Raw genomic sequence first — 11,471 nt, 5'->3', positions numbered from 1 at the left:
TGGTTCTGTCTGTAGTTCTGGACCCTGTGTGGGAATATAAACATGGTTCTGTCTGTAGTTCTGGACCCTATGTGGGAATATAAACGTGGTTCTGTCTGTAGTTCTGGACCCTGTGTGGGATATAAACGTGGTTCTGTCTGTAGTTCTGGACCCTGTGTGGGAATATAACGTGGTTCTGTCTGTAGTTTCTGGACCCTGTGTGGGAATATAAACGTGGTTCTGTCTGTAGTTCTGGACCCTGTGTGGGAATATAAACGTGGTTCTGTCTGTAGTTCTGGACCCTGTTTGGGAATATAAACGTGGTTCTGTCTGTAGTTCTGGACCCTGTGTGGGAACGCCCTGACTCCTAAGAGGGGGGTCTTCGGGAAGACGGGGGACCTGCAGACCATCCTGTGCGTCTCCACGGCTAAAGAGGAGCTGACGTACTCCGGAGCGCTGAACGGAGACGTGTACGTCTGGAAAGGATTCTCATTGGTCCGCACAGTGGCAGCTGCTCACGGGGTAAGCATCTGATTGGACGTCACATTGTTCACCTGTCTCTACTCCTTTAGCTTTCTTTCATTGAGTGAATTCCACCTGATTCTGAATGTTTTGGTTGTTGTTAATGTAATCAAGTGATATACTTTGTTGTTGTTGTTGTTGTTCAGGCGGGGATCTTCAGCATGCACGCCTGTGAGGAGGGGTTCGCCACCGGAGGACGAGACGGCTGCATCCGCCTGTGGGACGTCGATTTCAAACCCATCACCAAGATCGACCTGACGGAGGCGGAGCAGGGCTACAAAGGTCCGAGAGACACAGAACACAAGAGCTCATGGGTGCAGGGATGAGTCCTAAACTGACTTCAGATCAGAATACCTGTATCTACATTGTGAGAGCAGAAAGAGCCAAAGACAGCTTCATGTTAACTAAGAAGCATCAACAAGTATTAAAGATTAAAAAATAATTATAATAACAAAAGTTACACAATTTACAAAATACACATCCTATAACGGTTCTGAGGATTTAGCAGCAGAGGATTTAGCAGCAGGTGTATACTGCACAGCTATTAACGGCATATATATTTATACACATGGGTGAGCATCACTTCCTGTCCCCTGGTCTGGAGGTCAATGGTTCTCTGAATGTGTTTTTGGTTGTTATCCTGAAACTCCCCGTTCCCCTGATTTTAACGTTTTGTTCTACGACTTAAAGCAGAGGTGTCTGCGATGTGAATATGCCCGGTGGCCATTGTTCCTTTTGACATTTTTTAAACATAAAAACAACATGAAAATACACTGTCGATATGGAATATCTTACATTTGTAGCGGGTTTGATCCATTTTTAATGAAGTGGTCAGATTCAGGTCTGACGAACAATAATCTAGAATATTCCACAGGAATTGTTCAGTCAAACAAAACACACATTAATTCCTTTGGGAGATGTCTCCCCCATCACCGAATTGCAATACAATATAAATCAGACATCAATTTCCATTTTCGTCAGATATATGTTATGGGGAAAAAAGGTGTATAAGATCAGTGTGTGGTGAAAAGAGTCACTATATACAGTTCAATGCGCTTAAGCAAAGAGTCCAGCTGGTTTCACCCCAACATGAGTCCAGTCCAGTTCATAGGAACACAAACAAAGTCTCTAAGAGTCCGATCCGGGTTTCACCCCAACATGAGTCCAGTCCAGTTCATAGGAACACAAACAAAGGCTAAGAGTCCGCCCCGGGTTTCACCCCAACATGAGTCCAGTCCAGTTCATAGGAACACAAACAAAGGCTAAGAGTCCGCCCCGGGTTTCACCCCAACATGAGTCCAGTTCATAGGAACACAAACAAAGTCTCGAAGAGTCCGATCCGGGTTTCACCCCAACATGAGTCCAGTTCATAGGAACACAAACAAAGTCTCTAAGAGTCCGCCCCGGGTTTCACCCCAACATGAGTCCAGTCCAGTTCATAGGAACACAAACAAAGGCTAAGAGTCCGATCCGGGTTTCACCCCAACATGAGTCCAGTCCAGTTCATAGGAACACAAACAAAGTCTCTAAGAGTCCGATCCGGGTTTCACCCCAACATGAGTCCAGTTCATAGGAACACAAACAAAGTCTCGAAGAGTCCGCCCCGGGTTTCACCCCAACATGAGTCCAGTCCAGTTCATAGGAACACAAACAAAGTCTCTAAGAGTCCGATCCGGGTTTCACCCCAACATGAGTCCAGTTCATAGGAACACAAACAAAGTCTCTAAGAGTCCGATCCGGGTTTCACCCCAACATGAGTCCAGTTCATAGGAACACAAACAAAGTCTCTAAGAGTCCGCCCCGGGTTTCACCCCAACATGAGTCCAGTCCAGTTCATAGGAACACAAACAAAGGCTAAGAGTCCGATCCGGGTTTCACCCCAACATGAGTCCAGTCCAGTTCATAGGAACACAAACAAAGTCTCTAAGAGTCCGATCCGGGTTTCACCCCAACATGAGTCCAGTTCATAGGAACACAAACAAAGTCTCGAAGAGTCCGCCCCGGGTTTCACCCCAACATGAGTCCAGTCCAGTTCATAGGAACACAAACAAAGTCTCTAAGAGTCCGATCCGGGTTTCACCCCAACATGAGTCCAGTTCATAGGAACACAAACAAAGTCTCTAAGAGTCCGATCCGGGTTTCACCCCAACATGAGTCCAGTCCAGTTCATAGGAACACAAACAAAGTCTCTAAGAGTCCGATCCGGGTTTCAACCCAACATGAGTCCAGTCCAGTTAAAAAGGGGGGGGGGGTTGAGGACAAAGTGAGGCTTAAAAATATGAGAAGACTGATCAATACCTCCATAATCTTCAGTGTGGTTAGCTATGACATAGTTTCTACAGTATAAACTGTGCGACAGTACAGTAGGCCCACACAAACTGCAGAACACCGGGGCTTTGGGAACACTAAAATGTAATAACCTGTTAAGGGGCTTTTCCCCCCCTTTTTTTTTCTCACGAAACTGTGTCTCAGGGCTTCTTAAAATGTAATAAACTATTCATGTGTCCTGCTCATTTAACAGGAAGAAACTCAGCTAACTGATGATATGAACCATGTTTACCAAAACAAAACACAAGTCTCGCAAGAAGTGTCTAAATGAGCCCCGAGCGAAAAAATGCTAACGCACTCTAGGTATAAATCAATCGATATAGTTATCGGATATGCACAAACAAGCTGAGCTAAAAAGTTGAGATTCCACAGATTCTAGAAATATAAGTATCATCACTGAGCGACCAGGACTCGCGACAGGGGAAGCAAATACAGACATCACACGACGTAGCTTTAGGTAGCACAACACAGAGATAGGCTCACCTTTTGCTGTTATTCTGATCAAATACGAGAAACGCGGCTGAAGGTTAATCCATAGGTTAATCCAATGTGTCTGTCACTTTGAACAAATTATTGATAATCCATAATTCAATTTTTATGTAAAAAACGGAGTTTTCCTATTGGCTGCTAATGATAGCTTCCAGAGTGATTGACAGCTTCCTGTTTTGTCTCCTTGGATACGAGTCCAAACAACTCACAGACTGCACCGGGCGCTGACGTAGGCGCCCTGTGACCATCAGATTTGACGACGCTGATTGGCTGAAATTATGTTTTGGCGCCATAGTTCAAAGATAGCAACAGTTGGCTTCTGCTGCACTTGCTGCACCCCCCTCTGGGCGCTGTGCATAGCCTCGGTACATATTTTTATTTACATTTGTTTTTGTTTTGGGGATTGTGGGGAACGGTATTTGGATCTCTCTGTACTCACAAAGTGAAAGATTGAGTTTGTAAACCCCCCCTGGTGGATGTCCTCTCCTCTGTGCTCAGGCCTGTCGATCCGCAGCGTGTGCTGGAGGGCGGACCGGATCCTGGCGGGGACGCAGGACAGTGAGATCTTTGAGGTGATGGTGAGAGACCGAGACAAACCTGTGCTGCTGATGCAGGGTCACAGTGAGGGGGAGCTGTGGGCGCTCGACCTCCACCCCAAACAACCGGTCGCCGTCACCGGGAGCGACGACCGCTCCGTCAGGTGGGTCACAACCACAACAACAACACACTGCCAACAACAACAACAACAACAACACACTGCCAACAACAACACACTGCCAACAACAACAACACACTGCCAACAACAACAACAACAACACACTGCCAACAAAAACAACAACACAACAACAACACCAACACCACAACAACAACAACACCACAACACCAACAACAACAACAACAACAACACCACAACACCAACAACAACACCAACACCACAACAACAACAACAACAACACACTGCCAACACACTGCCAACAACACGCTGCCAACAACACCAACACCACAACAACAACAACAACAACGACACACTGCCAACAACACACTGCCAACAACAACACCAGCAACACAACAACACCACAAAAACAACACCAACACCACAACAACAACACCAACACCACAACAACAACAACAACAACACCACAACACCAACAACAACACCAGCAACACAACAACACCACAAAAACAACAACAACACATTGCCAACAACACCAACACCACAACAACAACAACAACGACACACTGCCAACAACACACTGCCAACAACACCAACAACACAACAACAACAACAACGACACACTGCCAACAACACACTGCCAACAACACCAACAACACAACAACAACAACAACAACAACACACTGCCAACTAAACCTACCTCCCTCACCAAAAGTAAGGACATTTGTGTTGATGATTTCTTTGTTGGAGCAATGCTTCTTGGCAATACATTTGATACCGTTGGAAAGCCTGAATATTCACCTTTGAAATGTTGCCACATGTGAGGAAAATGCATTTGAGGGATGAGCAGCAGAGCGGAGCGTGTGGGGTGTGCCCATGACAAATGTGACAAATCTCCTATTGCTAAGAAGCATTGCTCCAACAAAGAAATGATCTGCCAAACACCCCCCCCCCCCCCCCCCCCCCCGTGTGCTGCAGGCTCTGGAGCCTCCTCGACCACACCCTGCTGGCTCGCTGCAACATGGAGGAGTCGGTCCGCAGCGTCTCCTTCAACAACGACGGCTCTCAGCTGGCTCTGGGCATGAAGGACGGATCCTTCACCGTGCTGCGCGTCAGGTGAGTGGTCCACAGGTGAGCTGTAGCCACGCCCACTTCAACGTAGCTCTGCTGACTGCGCCCTGGATCCATAAAGAGAACCAAGATAACATGCTGGAGTTATATCAAATTCAAATGTTCAAGATTCAAAGGTGTTATCATCAGATGCCCAGCAGCTACAGTTTAGAAATGACATTCTTCTGAGCTGAGCTCCTCCAACGAAGCAACATATATAATAAAATACAAAAATACAAAGTAGTGCAACAAGTCTATATACACGTAAAGAGAATATGATATGTACAAGAACAGAATATGAAATTAAATAATGTAAATTAAGACTACATTAAATACGGTTTATTGCGGTGATAAATACTTTTATAAATAAGTAGATAGCAAGAAGACATACAGATGAATGACCTGTAGCTCGGGGAGAAACAGGTCATTACAGGTCAGTACAGGTCAGTACAGGTCAGTACAGATCAGTACAGGTCAGTACAGGTCAGTACAGATCAGTACAGGTCAGTACAGGTCATTACAGGTCAGGACAGGTCAGTACAGGACATTACAGGTCAGTACAGGACATTACAGGTCAGTACAGGACATTACAGGTCATTACAGGTCAGTAGAGGTCAGTACAGGTCAGGACAGCTCAGTAGAGGTCAGTACAGGTCAGTAGAGGTCAGTACAGGTCATACAAAACGGGACAAAAAGGATCAAGCTGTTACAGATTCTAGTTTATTACTCTTAAACCCGTGGTGAATCATTATTAAAAGAGTAATTAACATTTACTCAGCATCATGTGATCTGCTCTCATTAAGAACCTCTGTTTCTATCTGAAGAGAGTCTCTCTGAAGAGCTTCAGGTTCATGTTTAGTGATGAAGACGAGGTGACGCTCTGACGCTGCGTCACAACGACGTGGGCGTGGTTACATCTGTACTGGGGCGGAGAAACAGGGTGCCTATTTCTCCGTGGTGTATTGTCCAGATTCAAGATTCAAGGCTTTTATTGTCATGTGTGCACAGCTACAGCGTAATAATAATAATAACTTGAATTGATATAGCGCCTTTCATAACCTCAAGGTCGCTTTACAAAGAAACACACAAGGACAAGACATAAACATAATTATTGTTTGAAGGCGATGTTGAACAGATGAGTTTTAAGGGTTGATGTAGGGAGTTCCAGAGGGGGGGGGGGGGGCAGCGACACTGAAGGCACGGTCCCCGACGGTACGGAGGCGTGAACGGGGAATGGAGAGCAGGCCCGAGTCTGAGGATCGAAGGGTGCGGGACGGGGTGTAATGGTGGAGGAGGAGATCTGTGAGGGATTGAGGGGAGAGGGCACGGAGGGACTTGTAGGTGAGGAGGAGGAGTTTGTAGGTGATGCGGGACTTGACCGGGAGCCAGTGGAGGTTGGAGAGAGTGGGGGTGATGTGCTGCCAGGGCTTGCTGCGTGTGAGAACCCTGGCAGCTGAGTTCTGGATGTACTGGAGCCTGTTCAGGGTTTTGCTGGGAACCCCGGACAGGAGTCCGTTACAATAGTCCAGGCGTGAGGTAATGAAACAATGAATCAGCTTCTCTGCAACAGAGTCGGACAGGGATGGCCGGAGTCTGGATATATTTCTGAGGTGGAAGAAGGCTGATTTTGAAACGGAGTTGATGTGGTTCTGAAATGAGAGGGTTGAATCTAAGACAACACCAATGTTGCGGACCTGAGGGGATGGGGAGATGATGGAACCGTCAATGTTGAGGAGCAGATCTCCAACCTTCCCGAGCAGTGCCTTGGGGGCCACAACCATGAGCTCAGTTTTATCACTGTTTAGTTTGAGTAGGTTGGTGGTCATCCAGGTTTTAATTTCACGTAGGCAGTTGATTAGTGACTGAGGGGGGAGATGGGCAGAAGCTTTTGTGCTGATGTACAGTTGGGTGTCGTCGGCATAGGAGTGGAAACAGAGACCATGGTTGCGGATGATGTCACCAATCGGAAGGATGTATATTGTGAATAGAAGGGGACCGAGCACCGAGCCTTGGGGGACTCCATGTGTAGATATGTTAATGAAGATCTGAGGTCTCAGCAACGCAATAAACAGATACAATTGTTAAAATAGTGCAAGTAAATACAAATAAAATAGAATAGTGCAAGGAGAGTCTATATACAAGTGATTGGAATATGATATATTAGATAAATAATTTGTAAGTAGCATCCAGATCAATGTTACGGATGTTCTTTCAAAAGTTCAGTTTTTAGCTGTCTGATGGGGATGAAACTGTCCCTGAGTCTCTATGTGTTAATGGGATTCAAGCAAAAAAAGTCTCTTACATTTAAGTTAAGAGAAACTACGAAAAGTACACTCCAGTCGCTCTTGATCTTAAAAATGTGCTGTTATGGATGTTCTTTCAAAAGTTCAGTGTTCCAGGACCTGGGATCAAGGTTCTTTAATCTCCTTTGTCTTCAGGGACATGACAGAGGTGGTGCACATCAAGGACAGGAAGGAGGTGATCCACGAGCTGAAGTTCTCCCCCGACGGCTCCTTCCTGGCGGTGGGGTCTAACGACGGGCTGGTGGACGTGTACGCCGTGGCGCAGCGCTACAAGAAGGTGGGTGAGTGCAGCCGCTCCGCCTCCTTCATTACGCACCTGGACTGGGCCGTGGACAGCCGCTTCCTGATGACCAACGACGGGGCCGGGGAGCGGCTCTTCTACAGGATGCCAGGTAACAGCTTTCTGATCCCACCTATCTGACCTGGACTCACCTGGACTCACCTGTCTGACCTGGACTCACCTGTCTGATCTGGACTCACCTATCTGACCTGGACTCACCTGGAATCACCTGTCTGACCTGGACTCACCTGTCTGATCTGGACTCACCTGTCTGATCTGGACTCACCTATCTATCTGACCTGGACTATCTAGACTAGGACTTGATTAACGACTGCCCTCTCTAGACTAGGACTTGCTTAAGAACTGCCCTCTCTAGACTAGAACTTGATTAAGAACTGTCCTCTCTGGATTGGGCTTGATTAAGAACTGCCCTCTCTGGACTAGGACCTGATTAAGAACTGTCCTCTCTAGACTAGGACTTGATTAAGAACTGTCCTCTCTAGACTAGGGCTTGATTAAGAACTGTCCTCTCAAGACTAGGACTTGATTAAGAACTGTCCTCTCTAGACTAGGACTTGATTAAGAACTGTCCTCTCTAGACTAGGACCTGATTAAGAACTGTCCTCTCTAGACTAGGACTTGATTAAGAACTGCCCTCTCTGGACTAGGGCTTGATTAAGAACTGTCCTCTCAAGACTAGGACTTGATTAAGAACTGTCCTCTCAAGACTTGCTTAAGAACTGCCCTCTCTAGACTAGAACTTGATTAAGAACTGTCCTCTCTGGATTGGGCTTGAGTAAGAACTGCCCTCTCTGGACTAGGACCTGATTAAGAACTGTCCTCTCTAGACTAGGACTTGATTAAGAACTGCCCTCTCTGGACTAGAGCTTGATTAAGAACTGTCCTCTCAAGACTAGGACTTGATTAAGAACTGTCCTCTCTAGACTAGGACTTGATTAAGAACAGTCCTCTCTAGACTAGGACTTGATTAAGAACTGCCCTCTCTAGACTAGGACTTGATTAAGAACTGTCCTCTCTAGACTAGGACTTGATTAAGAACTGCCCTCTCTAGACTAGGGCTTGATTAAGAACCGCCCTCTCTGGACTAGGGCTTGATTAAGAACTGCCCTCTCTAGACTTGCTTAAGAACTGCCCTCTCTAGACTAGTACTTGATTAAGAACTCTCCTCCCTAGACTAGGACTTGCTTAAGAACTGTCCTCTCTAGACTAGGACTTGATTAATAACTGTCCTCTCTGGACTAGGACTTTTTACTGCCCTTTACTAGGGCCTAACATGTCTAGATTTGGGACTCGTCTTGGCACTTCCTTGTTTAGACTACAATTTATGCTAAGATTTACCTGTCAAGACGTAAGACCAGACTTGGGACTAACCTTTTAGGACTTCCTATTGACCTCTTGACCTCCTGACCACCTCCTGACCACCTCTTGAACCCCTGACCAACTCCTGACCTCCTGACAACCTGACCTCCTGACCACCTCTTGACTTCCTAACCACTTGACCTCCTGAGCACCTCTTGACATCCTAACCACTTGACCTCCTGACCACCTCCTGACCTCTTGAGCTCCTGACCACCTCTTGACCTCCTGACCACCTCTTGACCTCTTGAACTCTTGAACTCCTGACCACCTCTTGACCTCCTGACCTCCTGACCACCTCTTGACCTCCTGACCTCCTCTTGAACTCTTGAGCTCCTGACCACCTTACCAACTCTTGACCTCCTGACCTCCTAACCACCTCCTGACCTCCCGGCCACCTCCTGATAACCTCCTGACCACCTCTTGACCTCCTGACCACCTGACCTCCTGACCACCTCTTGACCTCCTGACCACCTCCTGACCACCTCTTGACCTCCTGACCACCCCCTGACCACCTCTTGACCTCCTGGCAACCTCCTGACCTCCTGGCCACCTCTTGATCTCGTGACAACCTCTTGACCAACTGACCACCTCCTGACCACCTCTTGACCTCCTGACCACCCCCTGACCACCTCTTGACCTCCTGACCACCTCCTGACCACCTCTTGACCTCCTGACCTCCTGACCTCCTAACCACCTCCTGACCACCTCCTGACCTCTTTAGCTCCTGACCACCTCTTGAAATCCTGGCCTCCTGACCTCCTCTTGACCTCTTGAACTCTTGAGCTCCTGACCACCTGACCAACTCTTGACCTCCTGACTTCCTAACCTCCTGACCACCTCTTGACCTCCTAACCACCTCCTGACCACCTCTTGACCTCCTGACCACCCCCTGACTCCCTCTTGACCTCCTGACCTCCTAACCACCTCCTGACCACCTCCTGACCTCTTTAGCTCCTGACCACCTCTTGAAATCTTGGCCTCCTGACCTCCTCTTGACCTCTTGAACTCTTGAGCTCCTGACCACCTGACCAATTCTTGACCTCCTGACTTCCTAACCTCCTGACCACCTCTTGACCTCCTGACCACCTCCTGACCACCTCTTGACCTCCTGACCACCTCCTGACCACCTCTTGACCTCCTGACAACCTCCTGGCCACCTCCTAACCACCTCTTGACGACTTGACCACCCCCTGACCACCTCTTGACCTCCTGACCTCCTAACCACCTCCTGACCTCTTGAGCTCCTGACCACCTCCTGACCTCCTGACCTCCTCTTGACCTCTTGAACTCTTGTGCTCCTGACCACCTGACCAACTCTTGACCTCCTGACCTCCTAACCTCCTGACCACCTCTTGACCTCCTGACCAACCCCTGACCACCTCTTGACCTCCTGACAACCTCCTGACCACCTGACCACCTGACCTCCTGACCACCTCTTGACCTCCTGACCACCTCCTGACCACCTCTTGACCTCCTGACCACCCCCTGACCACCTCTTGACCTCCTGACCACCTCCTGACCACCCCCTGACCACCTCTTGAACTCCTGACAACCTCCTGAACACCTCTTGACCTCCTGACCACCCCCTGACCACCTCTTGACCTCCTGACAACCTCCTGACAACCTCCTGACAACCTCTTGACCTCCTGACCACCTCCTGACCACCTCTTGACCTCCTGACAACCTCCTGACCACCTCCTGACCACCTCTTGACCTCCTGACCACCCCCTCACCACCTCTTGACCTCCTGACCACCTCCTGACCTCCTGGCCACCTCTTGACCTCCTGACCTCTTGACCTCCTGGCCACCTCTTGACCTTCTGACCTCCTAACCTCTTGACCTCCTGGCCACCTCTTGACCTCCTAACCTCCTGACCTCTTGACCTCCTGGCCACCTCTTGACCTTCTGACCTCCTAACCTCCTGACCACCTCTTGACCTCCTGGCCACCTCTTGACCTCCTAACCTCCTGACCTCTTGACCTCCTGGCCACCTCTTGACCTCCTGGCCTCCTAACCTCCTGACCTCCTGACCCTCTGTGTCCTGCAGCAGGGAAGCTGGTTCCCAGAGAGGAGGCGAAGGGGATCCACTGGATGACATGGACCGGCGTCATCGGGCTGGAGGTGAACGGGATCTGGCCCAAATACTCCACGGTCAGCAACGTGAACTCTGTGGATGCAAACTACAGCAGCGCGGCGCTGGTGACGGGAGACGACCTTGGGCTCGTCAAGCTCTTCAGGTTCCCCTGCCTCAAGAAAGGTCAGGAACCTTTATTGGTCTTTCTGTCTCTAAACAACGTCTCTGCTCTGGGGGACTTCTTCCTGTCTCTCTGTCTCTAAACAACGTCTCTGCTCTGGGGGACTTCTTCCTGTCTCTCTGTCTCTAAACAACGTCTCTGCTCTGGGGGA

The 11,471-nt window shown here is 48.6% G+C and overlaps 2 protein-coding genes across 6 annotated transcripts in view; both read left to right on the top strand.

Moving 5' to 3' along the window:
- Window positions 1-513, top strand: part of LOC307045099 (echinoderm microtubule-associated protein-like 6) — a gene marked incomplete at its 3' end in the record, with an annotated part of 8,051 nt that extends 7,538 nt beyond the window's left edge. Inside the window, exon 4 of the mRNA XM_079690609.1 lies at window positions 316-513. Within this exon, the coding sequence (XP_079546735.1) occupies window positions 316-513 (198 nt within the window). The remainder of the gene's footprint in view (window positions 1-315) is intronic.
- The window catches only part of LOC307043640 (echinoderm microtubule-associated protein-like 6), a 72,158-nt gene continuing 60,862 nt past the window's right edge, over window positions 176-11,471 (top strand). For all 5 annotated transcript variants that reach the window (XR_013809425.1, XM_079688232.1, XM_079688231.1 and 2 more), the window contains exons 1-6: window positions 176-501; window positions 648-783; window positions 3,817-4,018; window positions 4,970-5,107; window positions 7,540-7,796; window positions 11,113-11,322. Coding sequence is in view for 4 of the 5 variants with exons in the window: in XM_079688232.1 (XP_079544358.1) it covers window positions 663-783; window positions 3,817-4,018; window positions 4,970-5,107; window positions 7,540-7,796; window positions 11,113-11,322 (928 nt within the window). In the remaining variant the exon portion in view is untranslated. The remainder of the gene's footprint in view (window positions 502-647; window positions 784-3,816; window positions 4,019-4,969; window positions 5,108-7,539; window positions 7,797-11,112; window positions 11,323-11,471) is intronic.

The sequence above is a fragment of the Notothenia rossii genome, assembly GCF_949606895.1.
Source record: "Notothenia rossii genome assembly, chromosome: 1".
NCBI classification, from domain to species: Eukaryota; Metazoa; Chordata; class Actinopteri; order Perciformes; family Nototheniidae; genus Notothenia; species Notothenia rossii.
This window is presented reverse-complemented; position numbering and strand designations above follow the sequence as displayed.